We start from the raw sequence: 16,002 nt of genomic DNA on the forward strand, positions 1-16,002 counted from the left end.
CTCGCCTCAATCTGCTAATTTCTGGGGATGTCCAAAACGGTATTCACATGATGAATTTTGAGTTTGTAAGCCTTCAAATTATACCTAATTTATGATGATTATTAAAATGTGATATGAAAAAAGGTAATAAAAAAGAGTGCCAAGTGCTCTGCTAGCGAGTCGGTGACCGTTAATTAAACCTGTTTTTCTCAATTCCGTTCCTGAAAATCATAGCGATAAGCCAACTTCAGATAAACTTCACTTTTGCTCCCAACAACCTATGCAAAAAATAAAAACAGATTTGGAAAGGGCTGGCTTGATACCAGCTTCCATATGGTATCAAAACCATGATGTAATAGGTTAAATTTAACCATGTGCTGGGTTTTCCTAGATCACAACGCACGCACGCACGCACGCACGCACACACACATTACTCTTTTATCATAAGGGCCCAAGCACTGATGGTGTGAGGACCCTTTTTGAATTGCTCCATTTATTATTATTTTCTTTTTTTTCAGAGGCTATTAGCCTTTACTTTGGCATTGTGGCTTTCCCATCCACATCGCTTTGATAATTATATTTATAATACATATATATAATATATATAATATATACACCCTATTATAAATAGTCTTCCTAGGAAACAAAATAAAACTTTCCTTACGAACTTAAGTGCAATTCTTTTGACAAAATACATTGCGAAATATAACTGTACCTCAATTATTATCTGTGCATCAGACAATGTATACGATTAATCCTATGCTTTTACATAAAACTCACTTTAAACCACCAACGACTGTTTGCAATTACTTATGTACTTGAAATGTTATTTGTAGCCTTGTATAAGAATTAGGTTTGGGACGGTTACCGCATTACCGCAATTCCGCGGTCACGTGACTCCAACCGCGGGTCTGAGCTCGTCACCGTCATCACCGCAAAAAAAAAAAAACATTGGCCTGCACATGTGTGCACGTTGTGTCTAATGACCAGTGTTGGGCAGTAACGCGTTACTAGTAACGCATTACTGTAACGCAGTTACTTTTGACAGTAACTCATTCTGTAGCGCATTACTTTTTAAATAAATTAACTCCGTTACCGTTACCATATGGCGCGTTGTCCGTTACTTTTTAAAATTAATTAATTTTGGCTGAAGTGTAGCCTACAGCCTAACCTGTTTGCAGCAGCGACGCATTGTAGGATTGGTGGTAGGGTTGCTTGCCACCCGTCCTTTAAAATACGCAATTGTCCCGTATTTACAAGTAAAATGATGCGTCCCGTATCAAATCAATAAGGGAAGCGATTTGTCCCGTATTTTACATAAGGCCCACACATAGCCTAGTTGGATAAAAACATAAGGATTTACTATACTAATGGCAAATAGCCTATAAAGAAATCAATTTCACAATAATGTTACATTATTATTAGAATCAAATGAATTTTGTCCATTTTCTAAGCGTAGAAAATGCACATTTATACGGGCTGAATTTTATAGGCATAAAATATTGTTTAGTAATTCTGTGAATTACACTGCGCAAACCAAAGTAATACTACCCACCAAATGAAGAAGGGTTGGCTCTCAGTCTCCTCAGAACAAAATATCTATTTTATTTTATTTTATTTTTAGTGTTCGCATTTATGAGGAAGAAACAATGTTACGGACGTGACAGTTCTCTGTACGTGAGCGCTCTGAAAGCGGCACTAAAAGATGCTTTAAAACTTTTTACAGAGACATCAAACAGAAAGCACAAAACCTTTCTTTAGAGTGAATTTAGTTTTGTATTGATTGCATCTTAATTTTAATCAATGTTTCATCAACCATTTGCCTGGATTTAATAAATAAGAAGTAAATATAGCAGACGATAGATAATCACGAAACGGAGGCGCCACCGCGTGAACTGGAGCTCGTCTCATAAATTAACCGAAACTCGGCGTATAAGGTAGCCTACTTACCTCACAGACATGTCTACTTTTAAACAGAACAATTCAAAACGAAAGAAAACAGACTACAGACTGCTCACTGCTTATGTAATCCGTATGAAATGTGCATTTCTCTCTGGCATGTGCATTTCTCTACTGCGAAGATCGCGAGTCAGCATAGCGAGTCACCACAGAAATCCTTGTGATATATTCAGTTTGTGCTGGTCTGACTTAAATAAAATAGTGTTTAAAAATTACTTTCTGTTTAAGTCAGTTTTGTGTTTGTGTAGACCATAACGCATAAAAGAACATTAATGGGAACCTTAAAAAATGTTTTGTTTTTAAAGTAACTAAAAAGTTACTTTTAACAGTAATGCATTACTTTTTGGTGTAAGTAATCAACAAAGTAATTTGGTTACTATAACTAGTCACTAGTTACTATATCTTAGTAACTAGCACAACACTGCTAATGACATGGATTCATTGATTCTAATGACATGGATTATGTCTACTGATATTGTGTCTTACATGGAGTCAAGGTTTTCTAAACAAAACTTATCATCAAAAGATGGGGCAAATCCGATCTTTCGCGAGGTGGGGAGCGCAATGTTCCATGACACATAATAACATAATCGTATTAGAGATGCACGGATGGGCTATTATCATTTCATCTGCAACCGCATCACAAAACTCATCATCTGTTCGCACCAACGTTTCTTGATCAATTTTCAAAACCGTATCCGCTGGCTGTTTTAAGGTCCAAGTGATGCAAGGCGCTGCTGCCGCGAGGCTAGAAAGCTCTTGGCTGTTCTAGAAAGGAGACTGATCCAATGCAGCAACTATATTTAAAGGCTAAAGTCCCTAGTATATTGGCTATGTTGTATCCCCAGAATATCAGCAGTGAACTCCATCTCCGATCGGCGCACAGGGATAAAAATAAATAAATAGCCTATAACGCACATCGGCAAACCTGACCTTACCTGACTAGGCTACTGTAGCCTAAAAATTTATTTCGTTTTGAATTTTGTTCAAAAGTAGACATTTCAAGCTTTCTTAAAAAGCTGTCTATGAGACAAGTAGGCCTAGTCTATACGGCGAGTTTCGGTTCATTTATGAGAGGAGCTCCAGTTCACGTGCAAGAGATCACACCGGCGCTTCTACGTCTTCCTGATTATATGTCTGCTATATTTGCTTCTTATTTATTCATTCCAGGCAATTATTTAATGAAACGGTGATGGGTTGTATATACAACATGGTTGTATTTAAAGCAGTTTTCCACTATACTGCGGGAATATCTTGCTTTTCAACAGCAGTTAGAAAAAATCCATACCGCCCCAGCCCTAATAAGAATCACTGCACCTGCTTAGAATTTGAAACTAGTGCTCATAACAGTACATTTGAAGGTTTTGTAAAACTATCAGATACTTTATCGAAAGTAAAAAAAAAAGACAGATTAATACTATCAGTTAAACGATTTAAAAGTGTATATATATAAATATTGCTTTTTTGTTTGTTTGCTACATGGTTAAAAAAAAACAGTATATAGCCTCACGGGGTGCGTCGACACGCGCAACCACACGTGCCTATACATAGCCTATTTTGCTGAGCAAGCAAAATGAACCAATCGAAAAGTAGTAGCTACTGTGTGGGACCATTTCGACAGAAAGAGTGACGAATACTTGCAAAATATGATACGCGGTATTAAAAAATATAAAGCAGTAGGCCTAGTGCAAGTAGGCTACAATGCAATATCACTTGCGAAGCAAACATCCACAAGCAAATGAAAGGCGCTTTCCGAAGTTGGCCACTCTAGCTAGACGTTATCTATGTATTCCCGGGACATCTGTGCCATCGGAGACCCAGACTAACCCCACATCATGTATACATGTTACTTTCTTTAAGTAAAAACTAGACAAGCTGTGGATTGAGGTAGGTCTGCTATTTTTTTTTTGACGAAAAAAACGTAGTCTGATGAAAAAAATGCAGTTTTTTCAAAGCTTGAAACTGATTCAGTGTTTTTTGTCATCTTAATTTGTTAATTATTTAAGTTAAAAAATATATATATTTAGTGTAGGTCTATTTTAGGTGTGAAGAAGGTTCACACACGCTTCTTGAGGCACACACACACACAAGTTCTCTTGCTCTTTCTCCCTCTCTCCCGTCGACGCGCTACACGGTTTGGAGCTCAGTTTGTGCGCGCTCTTTCTCGCTCGCTCTAGAGTCCGGGAGATTTTAACTAATTTGCGGGCATCAGGGAGCCGCTATTAATATGCGGGAGACTCCCGGAACTTCCGGGAGACTTGGGATGTCTGGAACATTCACCCGCCAGTGTGGTGGATGGCCTTTTGAGATTTATTCGCCAAACGGAAAATCTACCCGCATTTGGCGCTTGGCGGGTGTTAATTTTGGACCCTGTGTTATTCTATTCAAAATAGAATTACAGGTTGATTATTTTGCACTCCTGACATAAATTAAAAAATGAATGGCACTGCAACAAAGTTTTATCATAAACAGTGGTCAAATATCGAAGCTTGAGTCTTATATCTTTCTAATGATACTAAGTTTGTCGAGAATCAATGAAGAGTTTATTTTTTTTAAACATGCTGTGAATGTTGAACAACAATAATCTGGGGCCGCTGGTGATCTTTGGGTTTAAAGGGGTTAAAACTACATTACGTGGCACAATAACAGCAGTATTTGTAAAATTATAGTGGGTTTGCTCCTCCGCCATTGATGCTTGCTTTGAGAAATGCTGCCAGTGTAGAGGAACGGTGCGGAACACACTGAAAAAACTAAGCCGACCGAAAAACGTCTCAACATTGCCCGGCGGCCGACCGTCGGCTTGGTGTGTCACAGCCTTAAAGGTTGAAAATCCCTGGTCTAGACGACTATGAAATGTGATAGATAGTAGGAAAGCGCAAGCTTAATACTTTCAGATCTGAGCTTGTTAGTGCACAGGATGCTGGTTTGCTGCTCCACTAGAGACCTTGGAATTGTTGTTCCGTCGCTCACTATTTTGCCCTTGAGCATGACACTTAACCCTGGTTGCTTCACTGGGACTGTCTCCTCAATTAGTCTACTGTAAGTCACTTTGTATGAAACTGTCCGCTAAATGACACCACTAACTAATGAGAATCAGGTTCGCAGTACCTTAAGGGGAGTGATAGCTACAATTACCTAAGGAAACTTGGCTTCATGGTTTATTAATGTCATAACCTGTGCAGAGTTGATCTAATTGGCCTGTTGTCAGGCTCGGAGGGTTCAGCACTAAGCAGACAGGTCGATCCGTGACCCAGGGCGTGCTCTAGGATGTTTACCTTCGCTCCTGTGATTCCTGACAGAAGACGCCACCAGGTGATTGGAGCTTCTGCTGTGAGATCATGATTTGGCTGCTTAATGTGTAACTTTCTTTGTTTGATGTTGTTGCTGTGAGCCATATTCATGTGTAAAGATTTGTTTGTATAATGCATGTTTCAAAGAGCAGGCTTGATCCTGAATGAGCATCGCCCTTATCCGACACTTTTATCTTTTGTTGTCTATGAGATTTTTAGTGTTATTTATTTTTTATTATCGGGGCGGGAGTAACGGGATAAACTATGCAGAATACATTTAGAATCCAGGTTTTCAAGGAAACTCTCATTATGTGAAGTAGCCCAGACTAGATGGTTCTGTAAAGATAAACGAAAACTTGAAAAATTACAAATGTTTCCCTCAAGTTACCAAAAGCAGTCACCATGGTGATAAAGGGAGAACTATAAAGGAAGGACAGAATAGCAAAGAAAGAGAACAAGGGATGGGCGGAGAGTCTTTCACTGGAAGCAGCTCTATCTCTTGTATGTGATGATTAAGACCTCAGTGTCCTGCAGAGGGGACAGTCAGGGGAGCAGCCCACAGGCCCAGTGCACAATGGGTAGGGTAAGGAGGGCTGAACCTGTGGTGTAATGACCTGCTACTGCTGCTGAACGTGTCTGTCTCCCACTGGCAATGTTTGTGTCCCGGCTACAAGAATCAACAATTCGTGAGTGTGTGTGTGTGAGTTATAAAAACCAAACACTGCTGGTCATGTCTAATAACACATTTGAAATGTAAGAATTAAATCCAATTGAATTATGAGTAGTATAAATGTATAGGTAATTACGGTAATTGTCTTGTATGGCTAAATGGCAGGCCTGAAGAGTTTATTGACTAGGGTGCTTTCACACTAGCACGTTTGCTGCGCACCTGGGTTTGATTGACGTTTGGATCATGTGAACGCTGTCGAACGCAATTAAACTCTGGTTTAGACCAAATAATCAAACCATGTCTGAAAGCACACTAAAAGAAAGATGGAAATTTAAATCTTGACTGTACTTGATGTACATTGAGAGACCGTTTATCCTGCTGTCCCAGTGTTGAGCGTCCCCTCCCCCTAAACTACTTCATTCTTAGTGATTTGCTTTACTAACCTAAACAAACCCCAATCATAGACAATTAGGATCTATTTTGAAGCTAGTATTTGCATTTCTCTTTTTTTTATGCATTTGAGACGTGTGTGATGCTGCATGGTTTTTACTAGTTTGACTTCTATAGTGTTCTGCAGAGATGCAGAGATGCAGAGATTCCTTAGAGATTTAATTTTTTCTAACCACTTTACACCACACACAAAGTAATTCACAAGGTTTCCTACATGTGCGTTCCGTGTGCAAGTGTGATGCTGATGTTGCACGATGTTAATCATGCGGCGCCAGAGTGCATTTGACTGGCATAAAATCGGCATATGTCAGACTGACTGGCCGGTCGCCGGTCTTGGCCGATCACGTGAAAATTGGCCAATTCCGGTCACCAGCTGATCAATCGGTGCATCTCTAGTGTTTCTATAAGCCTTAATGCATGCGAAATATCCTAAAGTGCTTCTTTGTGATTGACCTTGAGTTTGAAATATCAGTATCCTTTTGGCCTTAAATGAATCTAACTGTGCACCACTCCTGGTGACACATGAACCAAAACTGTGACTGTGCAAATGAGTATTCAATACCAGTATGTCACCCACCCATTGTGTGCAAGATTACTTTAAAAATGTCTAAATATGTGGAAGCAAGCAAAGGCATGCATGTTCAGAGAAAAAAAATCTTAAAGATAAATCACACAATTATTTTCCTCATTAACATGCAGTGTCTCCAAAAACCTCAAACAATGACAAAAATAGAAGAAACAATAATTATTAATTTCTCTGTTAGATCTATGTGTCACAGAATTTATACGACATTGGGAGTCGTGGAGGTTTACTCATTTTTGTTCTGGTTTTTCTTCCTGTTTGTTGTTGTCATTCCTTCTCCTTTTCCTCCTTCCTTATTCTTCTCCTTTTCCTTTCTTTTCCTTCTCCTTTTCCTCCCTTTCCTCCTCCTTTTCCTTTTTCTCCTTCTACTACTACTTCCTCCTTTTTTCTGCTACTTCTCCTTCTCCTTGTTTTCCTTTTTAATTTTTTCCCACTTTGTTTAATACACAAATAAAACGTTAGAATAAGAATGTTCACTAATGTTCATTTTGCAATGTGCAATATTTATTGTTTTAGTACAAGTTTTGTCAACTAATTCTAGTAATTGCAGTTTTGTTAAGTCAGTAATTGAATAGGCATAACTCTTTGTGCAGTTTTGTTTGTCAATTCGAGGAGCTCTTAATCTCAAATTTGGCAAGCGACAGCCACACATTTTGGCAAGTTTATTTGCTGGCTTCTCCAAAATATAAAAGCCTTTCAAACTAATAAAAGAAGTTTGAAGAAGATGATCAATATTCAATAGCCTACAAATGATAATAAATCTAATTTGCAGAATAAGTCAGAAAAGTATTTTCTTTTCAGAGCATATGAATTAAGGAATTTGTTGTTCATTCATTGTGATTATTTTTTTTTATTCAAACCACAAGTTGAGCCTTTAAATTTAAACTTATTTTAAGGCAAGTCCACTGCAGCCATCTAGGTACAGACCCGGGGAGCAATTTACAAACATGCAAGTAGAGCTCCAGTCTACTTGAATAGGGCAAAACTGAAATCTACAAAACAGTTTGATAATGTTTGTGACCATCTTAATAGTATTTTCTCTCCATTGTCTGACAGGGTAGTTTGAGGAGCAGCAGTCAAATCTCTCCTCAGGAGTTTCTGAGTGAGCTGAAAGGTGGCGCCACCGATGAGAGACTGTTTGCCTGTCTGGACTCCCTCAGAGTGTCACTCACCAGCAACCCAGTCAGGTACTCGCGTAAACAAGTTTTGTAGCATTTATTTTAATATATAATGTTAGTCAAGTTTTCTTGCATCAAAGTTTTCCTCTTTTCTCTCTGACATGTAATTTATCAGGATATTTTTGCTGCTGTGTCTTTTGAAAAAACCTGCTCAGGTTGCACAAACACTTTTCCACTGGAAGGCATTTGTAAAAGCTTTCTTACATCTCAAACTTGACAAGCCAGCTTGATACTGCAGCCTGCTGAATACTCTAACACACACTGAACTATTCAACCTGGCCACCTACCACATCTGAACTCTGACATTTGCCCGACGGTGTGTAACTCAGCGGAGTGCTATGTGATTTCATATTTATTAATATGTATTACTATTACCGATTGCCACGTCGCCCCAGGTTTTCCCTCCTACTACTTAATTGTTTGATGCCTTTTGCGACGAGCTCTCCTGCTGTTTGCATGCATTTGTACTGCAAACATGACAGAGAGGCCGCTCCAGGAGGGTGAAGATGATAAACAATTTGTGAATAGTTTTTTTTAATACGCTTTTCCTTTTTTTGTGACCATTAAAACTATTTTTACAGCATAGTTTTAAACGCAGTTCACACAGACAGACGCAATGCTGCAGGCGATGGTTGGAAGTGTACAGAAGAATATGGTAGATAGAAGAGGAAATGCATATTTTATTCTCATTGTGGTGTTACTGTTGATGTCATTCTGTTGTCCTTGGATATATATATATATATATAATTTGCTTCATTGTGGCTTTTATAATTTTCAAAGACTGAGCTTTTTATTGATCTTTCAACATTACATTAAAGCCTACACATTTCAAATAAGTGACTTTTTTTAATTTTTAGCTATGGAATGCTTGGGGGGACCAGATTCACTTGCTTTCTATTCTGAGCACAGACTCATAACAAGACATGGTCTAATTCATCTGAGAACGTGACCCTAGAAGCACCATGAGTGCGTCGCTTTAGGACACTCATTTTTGTTCAGTGTCCTTTTCATCTGAAACATTTTCCTAATTCCGATAACAAAAAAATCCAATAGATAAGTGGGATAGAGAGCCCAGTGTGTGCGTGCAGATAAAGTTATTACAGGCAGTTAAAGTTAAATTGACAGACTGCACTAAGCAGTGTGTCCAATTTCAAAGACTATGGATGGAAAAATAAACCTCATCTGTGATGGAGAAGAGAGAGAAAGACGAGAGCATGTTCGAGCAGGAGAGTCGGTGTTAAACTGTTTTCATCAGTGCTGCTTTCTTTATTGGCATAATTCATGAAATGTCATGATTTCTATTAGCACCCCGAACGTCGTTCTGGCACATGCAGCTGTTTGTTATGGCCGTGAACGCACAATCAGAGAGCAATGGCCGACCTTGCGTGAGGAGTCTAGCCCGAACATTACTCACACCTGGCACCTTTTCATTTGTTCCTGCGCAAGGTTAAAACTTCTCCAAACAATTCAATCTTTTTTTAATTTGTATTTTTGGCATTGTCTGACTAGAGTATGACACAAAGCTGTTTTATTCAGCTATGCTGATGAAAGCCTGCTGTGTTTTGTTCTTATAGGTCACTGTTGTGGGATGAATAAAACAAGATAAGAGTGAGGAAGCAAAGACTATAGTAAATGTTGATTTATTGCTAAAAAGCAAATTTGCAAACGCTCAACAGTGTGGAAATGCACAACATTTTGACATGGACTAGATTTAGGTTGGGAGGACCTTGATGAGTATTTCACATAAGGGAGGAGAAGAGTAATTCTTCTAACATGAGTGATCCATGTAGACTCATTACTGTGATTTTCTATCTTCCCTGCTTTTAAATAAGAAGCAAGAGAAAGAAGGCCATGACAATTCCCTAATGAAAAAGGACATATGGTATTTTATTATAACTAGGATCCTCACAGGTCCCTCTCTGCAATTCCCTGTTGGAACCTCTGGATGTTGACATTCACGTGCAGTCAAGACTGATATTGGCCCACATTGGAAGTTATTTTACCATGTATGTCACCACCACCTTTTAATCTTTTCATTAGAGGCTGAGAAAACTACTCCATTCTAAGATGATTTGATGCTTCTTATTGTTTATTTTGGCAATGGTATGCACAATAGATTAGTGACCATATTGGCATTGGCCAATGATAATAGCGTTAAACTTGTTGCCATTGGTATGCCTGAAGATTTCAAGCTTTTCCCACCTACAACATTTTAAATATTTTTAGTTTAAATCCCTACATTGAAAATAAAGATAATAATAAAGATAATAAACAAAAACACAAACTCAGTGTTAGGGCCGTTACATAGTCAATGCATCGTTACGCATACGCGTCCACAAAGGCTACTCATCGATACGCTTCGGCCGCCATTATGCGTCGATGCGTAACCAAATGTGTCGTCCTAGTTTTTGATACGCACCGCACTGATGCACGCAATACTATGCGTTGTCGTGGGGGCGACATTGCAAGTATTGTACATTAATTCAAGTATTATGTTTACAGAAGAAGGTTTGAATACAATGGCGGGCGAAGAGGAAAATTTAATTGATTTAATTGATCAAATTATATTGATCAAATTTTGGCGCCGACATCCTAAAGTACTGGAAATGTCTCTCCTCGTCCAGGCTTCGCATGGGAAAGCACCAGAGACACACACTCATCCTGATCTCTTCTTCGGTTTAAAGGGCGAACATACCACCGCCTATCTCTGCGCTGCCTTAGTTGCCGCCGATGTAAAATCAGCAATATGCACTCCTCTTCAGTTGTCATTTTGATCTGAATATGACGTGACCCAACTCTACTAATATCACCCGACTCCCTGTTGCGTGAGCGGTGTATTGCATTTCACGCATCGCCCGTGACGCTTGCGTCTGCTTGCGTCCACAGTTTAGACTATGAAAGGGAGCGCGTCGCTCGCATTGCTTGCTCGCGTTGACTATGTAACAGCCCTTAACGGATAAGAGGAATGTTCTGCAGGAACTGTCAAAATTAAACTGAACTTACTTAAGCTGGACTGTTACACTATTTTTTTCTGGAAACTAACTTTGTTGCATTATTTTCCTGTTATCTCTGTAAAGCTGCTTTGAAACAATCTGCATTGTAAAAAGCGCTATATAAATAAATGTGACTTGACTTGACTGTCATTTCTTTATCCTGTAGATGTAAGAATTGTCTTACATTTATGCAATTACACGCTGTTATCCCTTTACAGTTACCACTCATACAATTCTTGAATTACATGTGGACTTTTAAGCCTAAATTTAATGTCCAACAACAGATATTTCATCAAAATTAATATTTTTATTTTTTGTTCTGAATTTTAATTGTTTCCCTTTCGCGTTTGTCTGTTTGATATGTAGGCCTATGCGCGTAATGGCGCTCATTATGTAAAGTTTGAAGTTTAACACAGACTGCCAGGATGACCCTTCATGCAAAATGGTTAAGGGTATAACTGTAAAATTAAAGATTTACACTGATGAAACTTATCACACATTAAACGGCACACACATTAGCGGCACCGCTAATGCATTAGCTTGAAGCTTAAAATAAAGAATTCTCATGTTTCGGGCAGCTTGGATCACGTACAGTACCTATCCCGCAACAGCTCACTCTGTTTCCTCCACTATCTTTAGATGCATTTTTTACATAGAAATGCGTTAAGTGCTGTCATTTGACTAGACTGGCGGAGGTTTTTCTTGCACAGTGGGCAGACGCGACTAATTGATAATGACATTTGTTGTCGATGATTTTCATTATCAAATATTATCGATTTTATCGATTAGTTGTTGCAGCCCTACATATTATTTACAAATAATTATCTATAATAGTGTCTCCCTAGAGATTACTTTTTTGTGCTAAATATAGTTTTTCCTTTTTCAGATTTTGTTAACTAGCTTACATTATAAACAAAAATAAAAATAGACTGATGTGATCGAAGGGAATGTTCGAGCTTTCAAGTCAAATTGAGCGTTTAGCCTGTGCCCAAAAAGGTGAAGATTGTAACTGCCAATGTTTGAATCTGTTAGCTGATGTACGAGGTCCTTCATGTCAAAAGAATGAGATTTTGTACTCTTGGGAATCCACTCAGACTTGAAGGATAAAAAAACATCACACATGATATTTTTTTAATAAATAAATAAATTCTATTTTGTTTTCTGCAGCTTGATATCTAGGATCTTTTTTATCAATAGATTAAACATCAATCATAGAGATTTGAGCTGAATGCTAGTGACATGTTGATAAATGCTCTTGTTTTATGCGTCGTCCTGTTTGCTTTTTTACTTGTTTTTACAGTTAGACAGTTCTTAGTTTCGTTTTAATTACAAATAGACATTCTGTTGTCACTAGGTTGAAATTAACACAGTTTTGCAACGTGTGTGTGTCTGTTTTCTATGTGTGCGGTTGGTAATGAGCTTGATGGGTTTTGTGATTGTGTGGGTGAGGCTGCCCATCCTTTGCTTGGCTGATGTTTGATTTGTACTAACATTCTCGCTCTCCTCCTTACCACGGAAGAGAGGGATGAGAGATGAGGGATGGTGTGTATGAGGCATGAGCACTGAGAATATTTAGGGGGCGTAATTTATACCCATACTTCCTCTTCTGCTCAGGCAATTCGTCTGATTGGACAAGTGAGTGATGTTTCCATTACCTGCATGTGCGATTGTGAGGGACATTGATTTTCACTCCTCCTTCACTCCTTTTTTTTATCAGTTCAGGAGTTCATCCTCCCATCACAGCAGAATGCTAAATGATTTTAAAAAGACACCTGTTCTGATTTAGCAGGCCTCATTGCGCTCCACTGACTGTGACTGGTTAAATATTGAATGGAATGACCCGAACGAGGACAGGGCATGGATGGATGGTAATTTTTTCGATTCATTTGTTTAGACCCTTTACCCAACTATCATCTTGCTTTACAGTACATACTAGTGATGCTCCGATTAGGATTTTTCTAATTTCTTGTCATCATGAGCTACCTTCATGTGTAAACGCAAAAATAAAGCATTCAAATATTTATAATTACATAGAATAAGTAAAAAGATCCTGGTTGAGAGTGATCATCTTCATGCGCCGTTTCAGCTGTGTGCGCTCCTATTCTGTGGTTCACGTTAAATTAAGACCTGACTATTGGAGCGATCATCCCAATCCAGACGCGCTCCAGCTCTAAAACAGCGTCTAATTGGTCTCTACACATCGTCCCTAGCCACCATATTGGTTAAACTTTTTTAAAGTTTTAAAGACTCGATCTGATCCCGGAAGTCCTATAGCTTTAGCCAAGCAGCATGTCATGTCACTCCATGGGGATTTTCTCAAGATCTACGCATGTGTGTGGGCTTGTTTGAATGGAAACAACCTGCTCTAAATAAAGGTGTCCGATTATACTATGGCTTGCTAATGTTTCACACGTTACAAAGCAGAACATGGCACAAACCTACGGGGGCCGAGAAGTGCAAAACAAACCACAATTCCGAAAACAAAACTACAAATTAATCAACTCAATGGAAAGACTAAAAACAAATGAACAAGTTAGAATACACAATGACATTTCCGAAAACAAAATAACAAATCGGAAAACATGACAAATCTGAAAACTATATAACAAATCAGAAAACACAACGACAAATCTGAAAACAACTGAAAAAGTCAGAAAACACAATGACAAGTTAAACAAAATGGAAAAGGTATGTATTTGTGGCGAATGGAATACTGACCGCTGATTGGACGAGACATCTGTCAATCAAGACATGCACAAAGTACAGCAGACTGTGGCAGTTGATGCTGACACGGACTGTGTGTAAATATTAAAGCTGTCTATTTAACCGGCTAATTTAGTGCGATTTATTATGGAGAAAAAAAACTTTTCATATTAAAATATTCCTACCACTATTTGGTTTGGCCAGACAAAATTATAAAAACTCGATCTGCTAAAGTGGGAGAGTGGTGTGTAGCAAGAACAGCAGATTTAGCTTTTGACGCGAACGACCAGAGTTTGTCTCCCTCGAGTGACAAATTGTAATTACACAATATTAACTACTTGTTTATTGATCTATATAAAATTATCATGTGGAAAAAACAGCAATACGAATAAATAATGTTCAGCTGAGACATTCACATTGTTGAAAATAAATATCCACATTCCTAGCATTAGGATCCTTTGGAAGTTAGTTAAGTTAGTTAAACTACTCCTGGAATGTCTAGACGGCAGCAGAAATTTGAAGGGTTAGTTAGAGAAAGGAGACAGCTGAGGAAGCAATGGAAAAGAGCGGAAAAAGTCAGAAGGAGGGACTCAATCTCTTACAAAGGGCAATAAAAGATAAGCTTGCAACATTACGCAGAGCTGAGCGCCTATGGAAACACTACAAAAAGGAGCGTGCGAGGGCTAATTTCTATAAAGATCCATTCAAATTCGTAAAGAAGTTATTCACAAGTGAGAAGAATGGCACTTTAAAAGCATCTAAGGTTGAGTTAGAGAGATATTTGGAGGAAACGTATACAGATGCAAAAAGGCATGAGCCTATGTCAATTCCGTCAGACATCCCACCTGTCAATCCACCAGAATACCAAATGGAGGTCTGTGCACCTAAGTGGAAAGAGATAGAGCAGGTTGTGAGAAAGGCAAGGGCTTCATCATCTCCAGGGCCTAATGGAGTTCCGTACAGAGTGTACAAGAGTGCTTCAGGAGTTTTATGAATTCTGTGGAAATTGATAAAAGTGGCTTGGGAAAAGCAGGTTGTACATTGCGCCGAGCAGGGTGAGTCTTTATACCCAAAGAAAAAGATAATACAAGCATCAGTCAGTTTCACCCTATTTCACTATTAAACGTCGAATGCAAGATTTTCTTCAGCATTATTGCTCAGAGATTGTCAACCTACCTATTAAAGAATGGCTTCATTGACACTTCAGTTCAAAAAGCGGGCATTCCAGGATTCTCAGGATGCTTAGAACTTATCAGTGTTATCTGGCAATGAATTCAATCAGCTAAAAAGGAGAAAAAGGAGCTCCACGTGACATTCCTGGATTTGGCTAATGCATTTGGTTCAGTTCCACATGAGCTTCTTTGGGCATCATTTGATTTTATCAGGGTACCGATGTCGATAACAAAGTTAGTGAAAGCCTATTTTGGAAATATGCAATTTAGTTTCTCAACTCCAGAATTCAGCACTACATGGCAATGCTTAGAGGTTGGAATAATGGCAGGATGCACCATTTCTCCACTGGCTTTTACCATGGCAATGGAAGTAATCATTATGGCATCAAAATGGGTAGTAGGAGGAGAGCGCTTGGCTTCTGGGATGTGACTACCACCAATCAGAGCTTACATGGATGACATGACTACAACGGTAGCCTGCACTAATCGGTTATTGGGGAAGTCAACAGATAATATTGAATGGGCACGAATGCAATTTAAGCCCTCTAAATCAAGGAGCATCTCAATAATTAAAGGCAAGGTAGTGGATAAAACATTCTTCATTAATGGTGAGGCAATACCAACAGTTTCTCAGAAGCCAGTGAAGAGTCTAGGGAGATGGTACGATGCGGATTTAAAGGACACAGTTTGAGTGGGAGAAGTTAGACGACAAGCAGTGGAAGCGTTGAAGAGCATAAACAGCTGTGCTCTACCAGGCAAACTAAAACTCTGGTGCTTTCAGTTTGGTCTACTGCCAAGGTTGCTGTGGCCACTGACTGTGTACAAGGTTTCTTTGACAACAGTGGATAAGCTGGAAGCGTTAATAAGTTCATACATCAGGAAATGGTTGGGAGTTCCACGCTGCCTCAGCAGAGTGGGACTTTATAGTAAAGGAGTATTGCAGCTGCCAGTCTCTGCTTTAACCGAGGAGTATAAGTGTGCCAAGGTCAGACTGGAAATGACTTTAGCAGAGTCACGCGACAAAT

General features: G+C 38.9%; 1 protein-coding gene across 3 annotated transcripts in view; it reads left to right on the forward strand.

Annotated features, from left to right (window-relative positions):
* Positions 1 to 16,002, forward strand: part of diaph3 (diaphanous-related formin 3) — a 388,621-nt gene that overhangs the window by 104,693 nt on the left and 267,926 nt on the right. For all 3 annotated transcript variants that reach the window (XM_077203763.1, XM_077203765.1, XM_077203764.1), the window contains one exon: positions 7,988 to 8,118. In XM_077203763.1, coding sequence (XP_077059878.1) covers positions 7,988 to 8,118 — 131 coding nt within the window. The remainder of the gene's footprint in view (positions 1 to 7,987; positions 8,119 to 16,002) is intronic.

Source organism: Siphateles boraxobius, unplaced genomic scaffold (genome assembly GCF_051911475.1).
Source record: "Siphateles boraxobius isolate OS27281-9 unplaced genomic scaffold, OSU_SipBor_1 5, whole genome shotgun sequence".
In the NCBI taxonomy this organism is placed as follows: domain Eukaryota; kingdom Metazoa; phylum Chordata; class Actinopteri; order Cypriniformes; family Leuciscidae; genus Siphateles; species Siphateles boraxobius.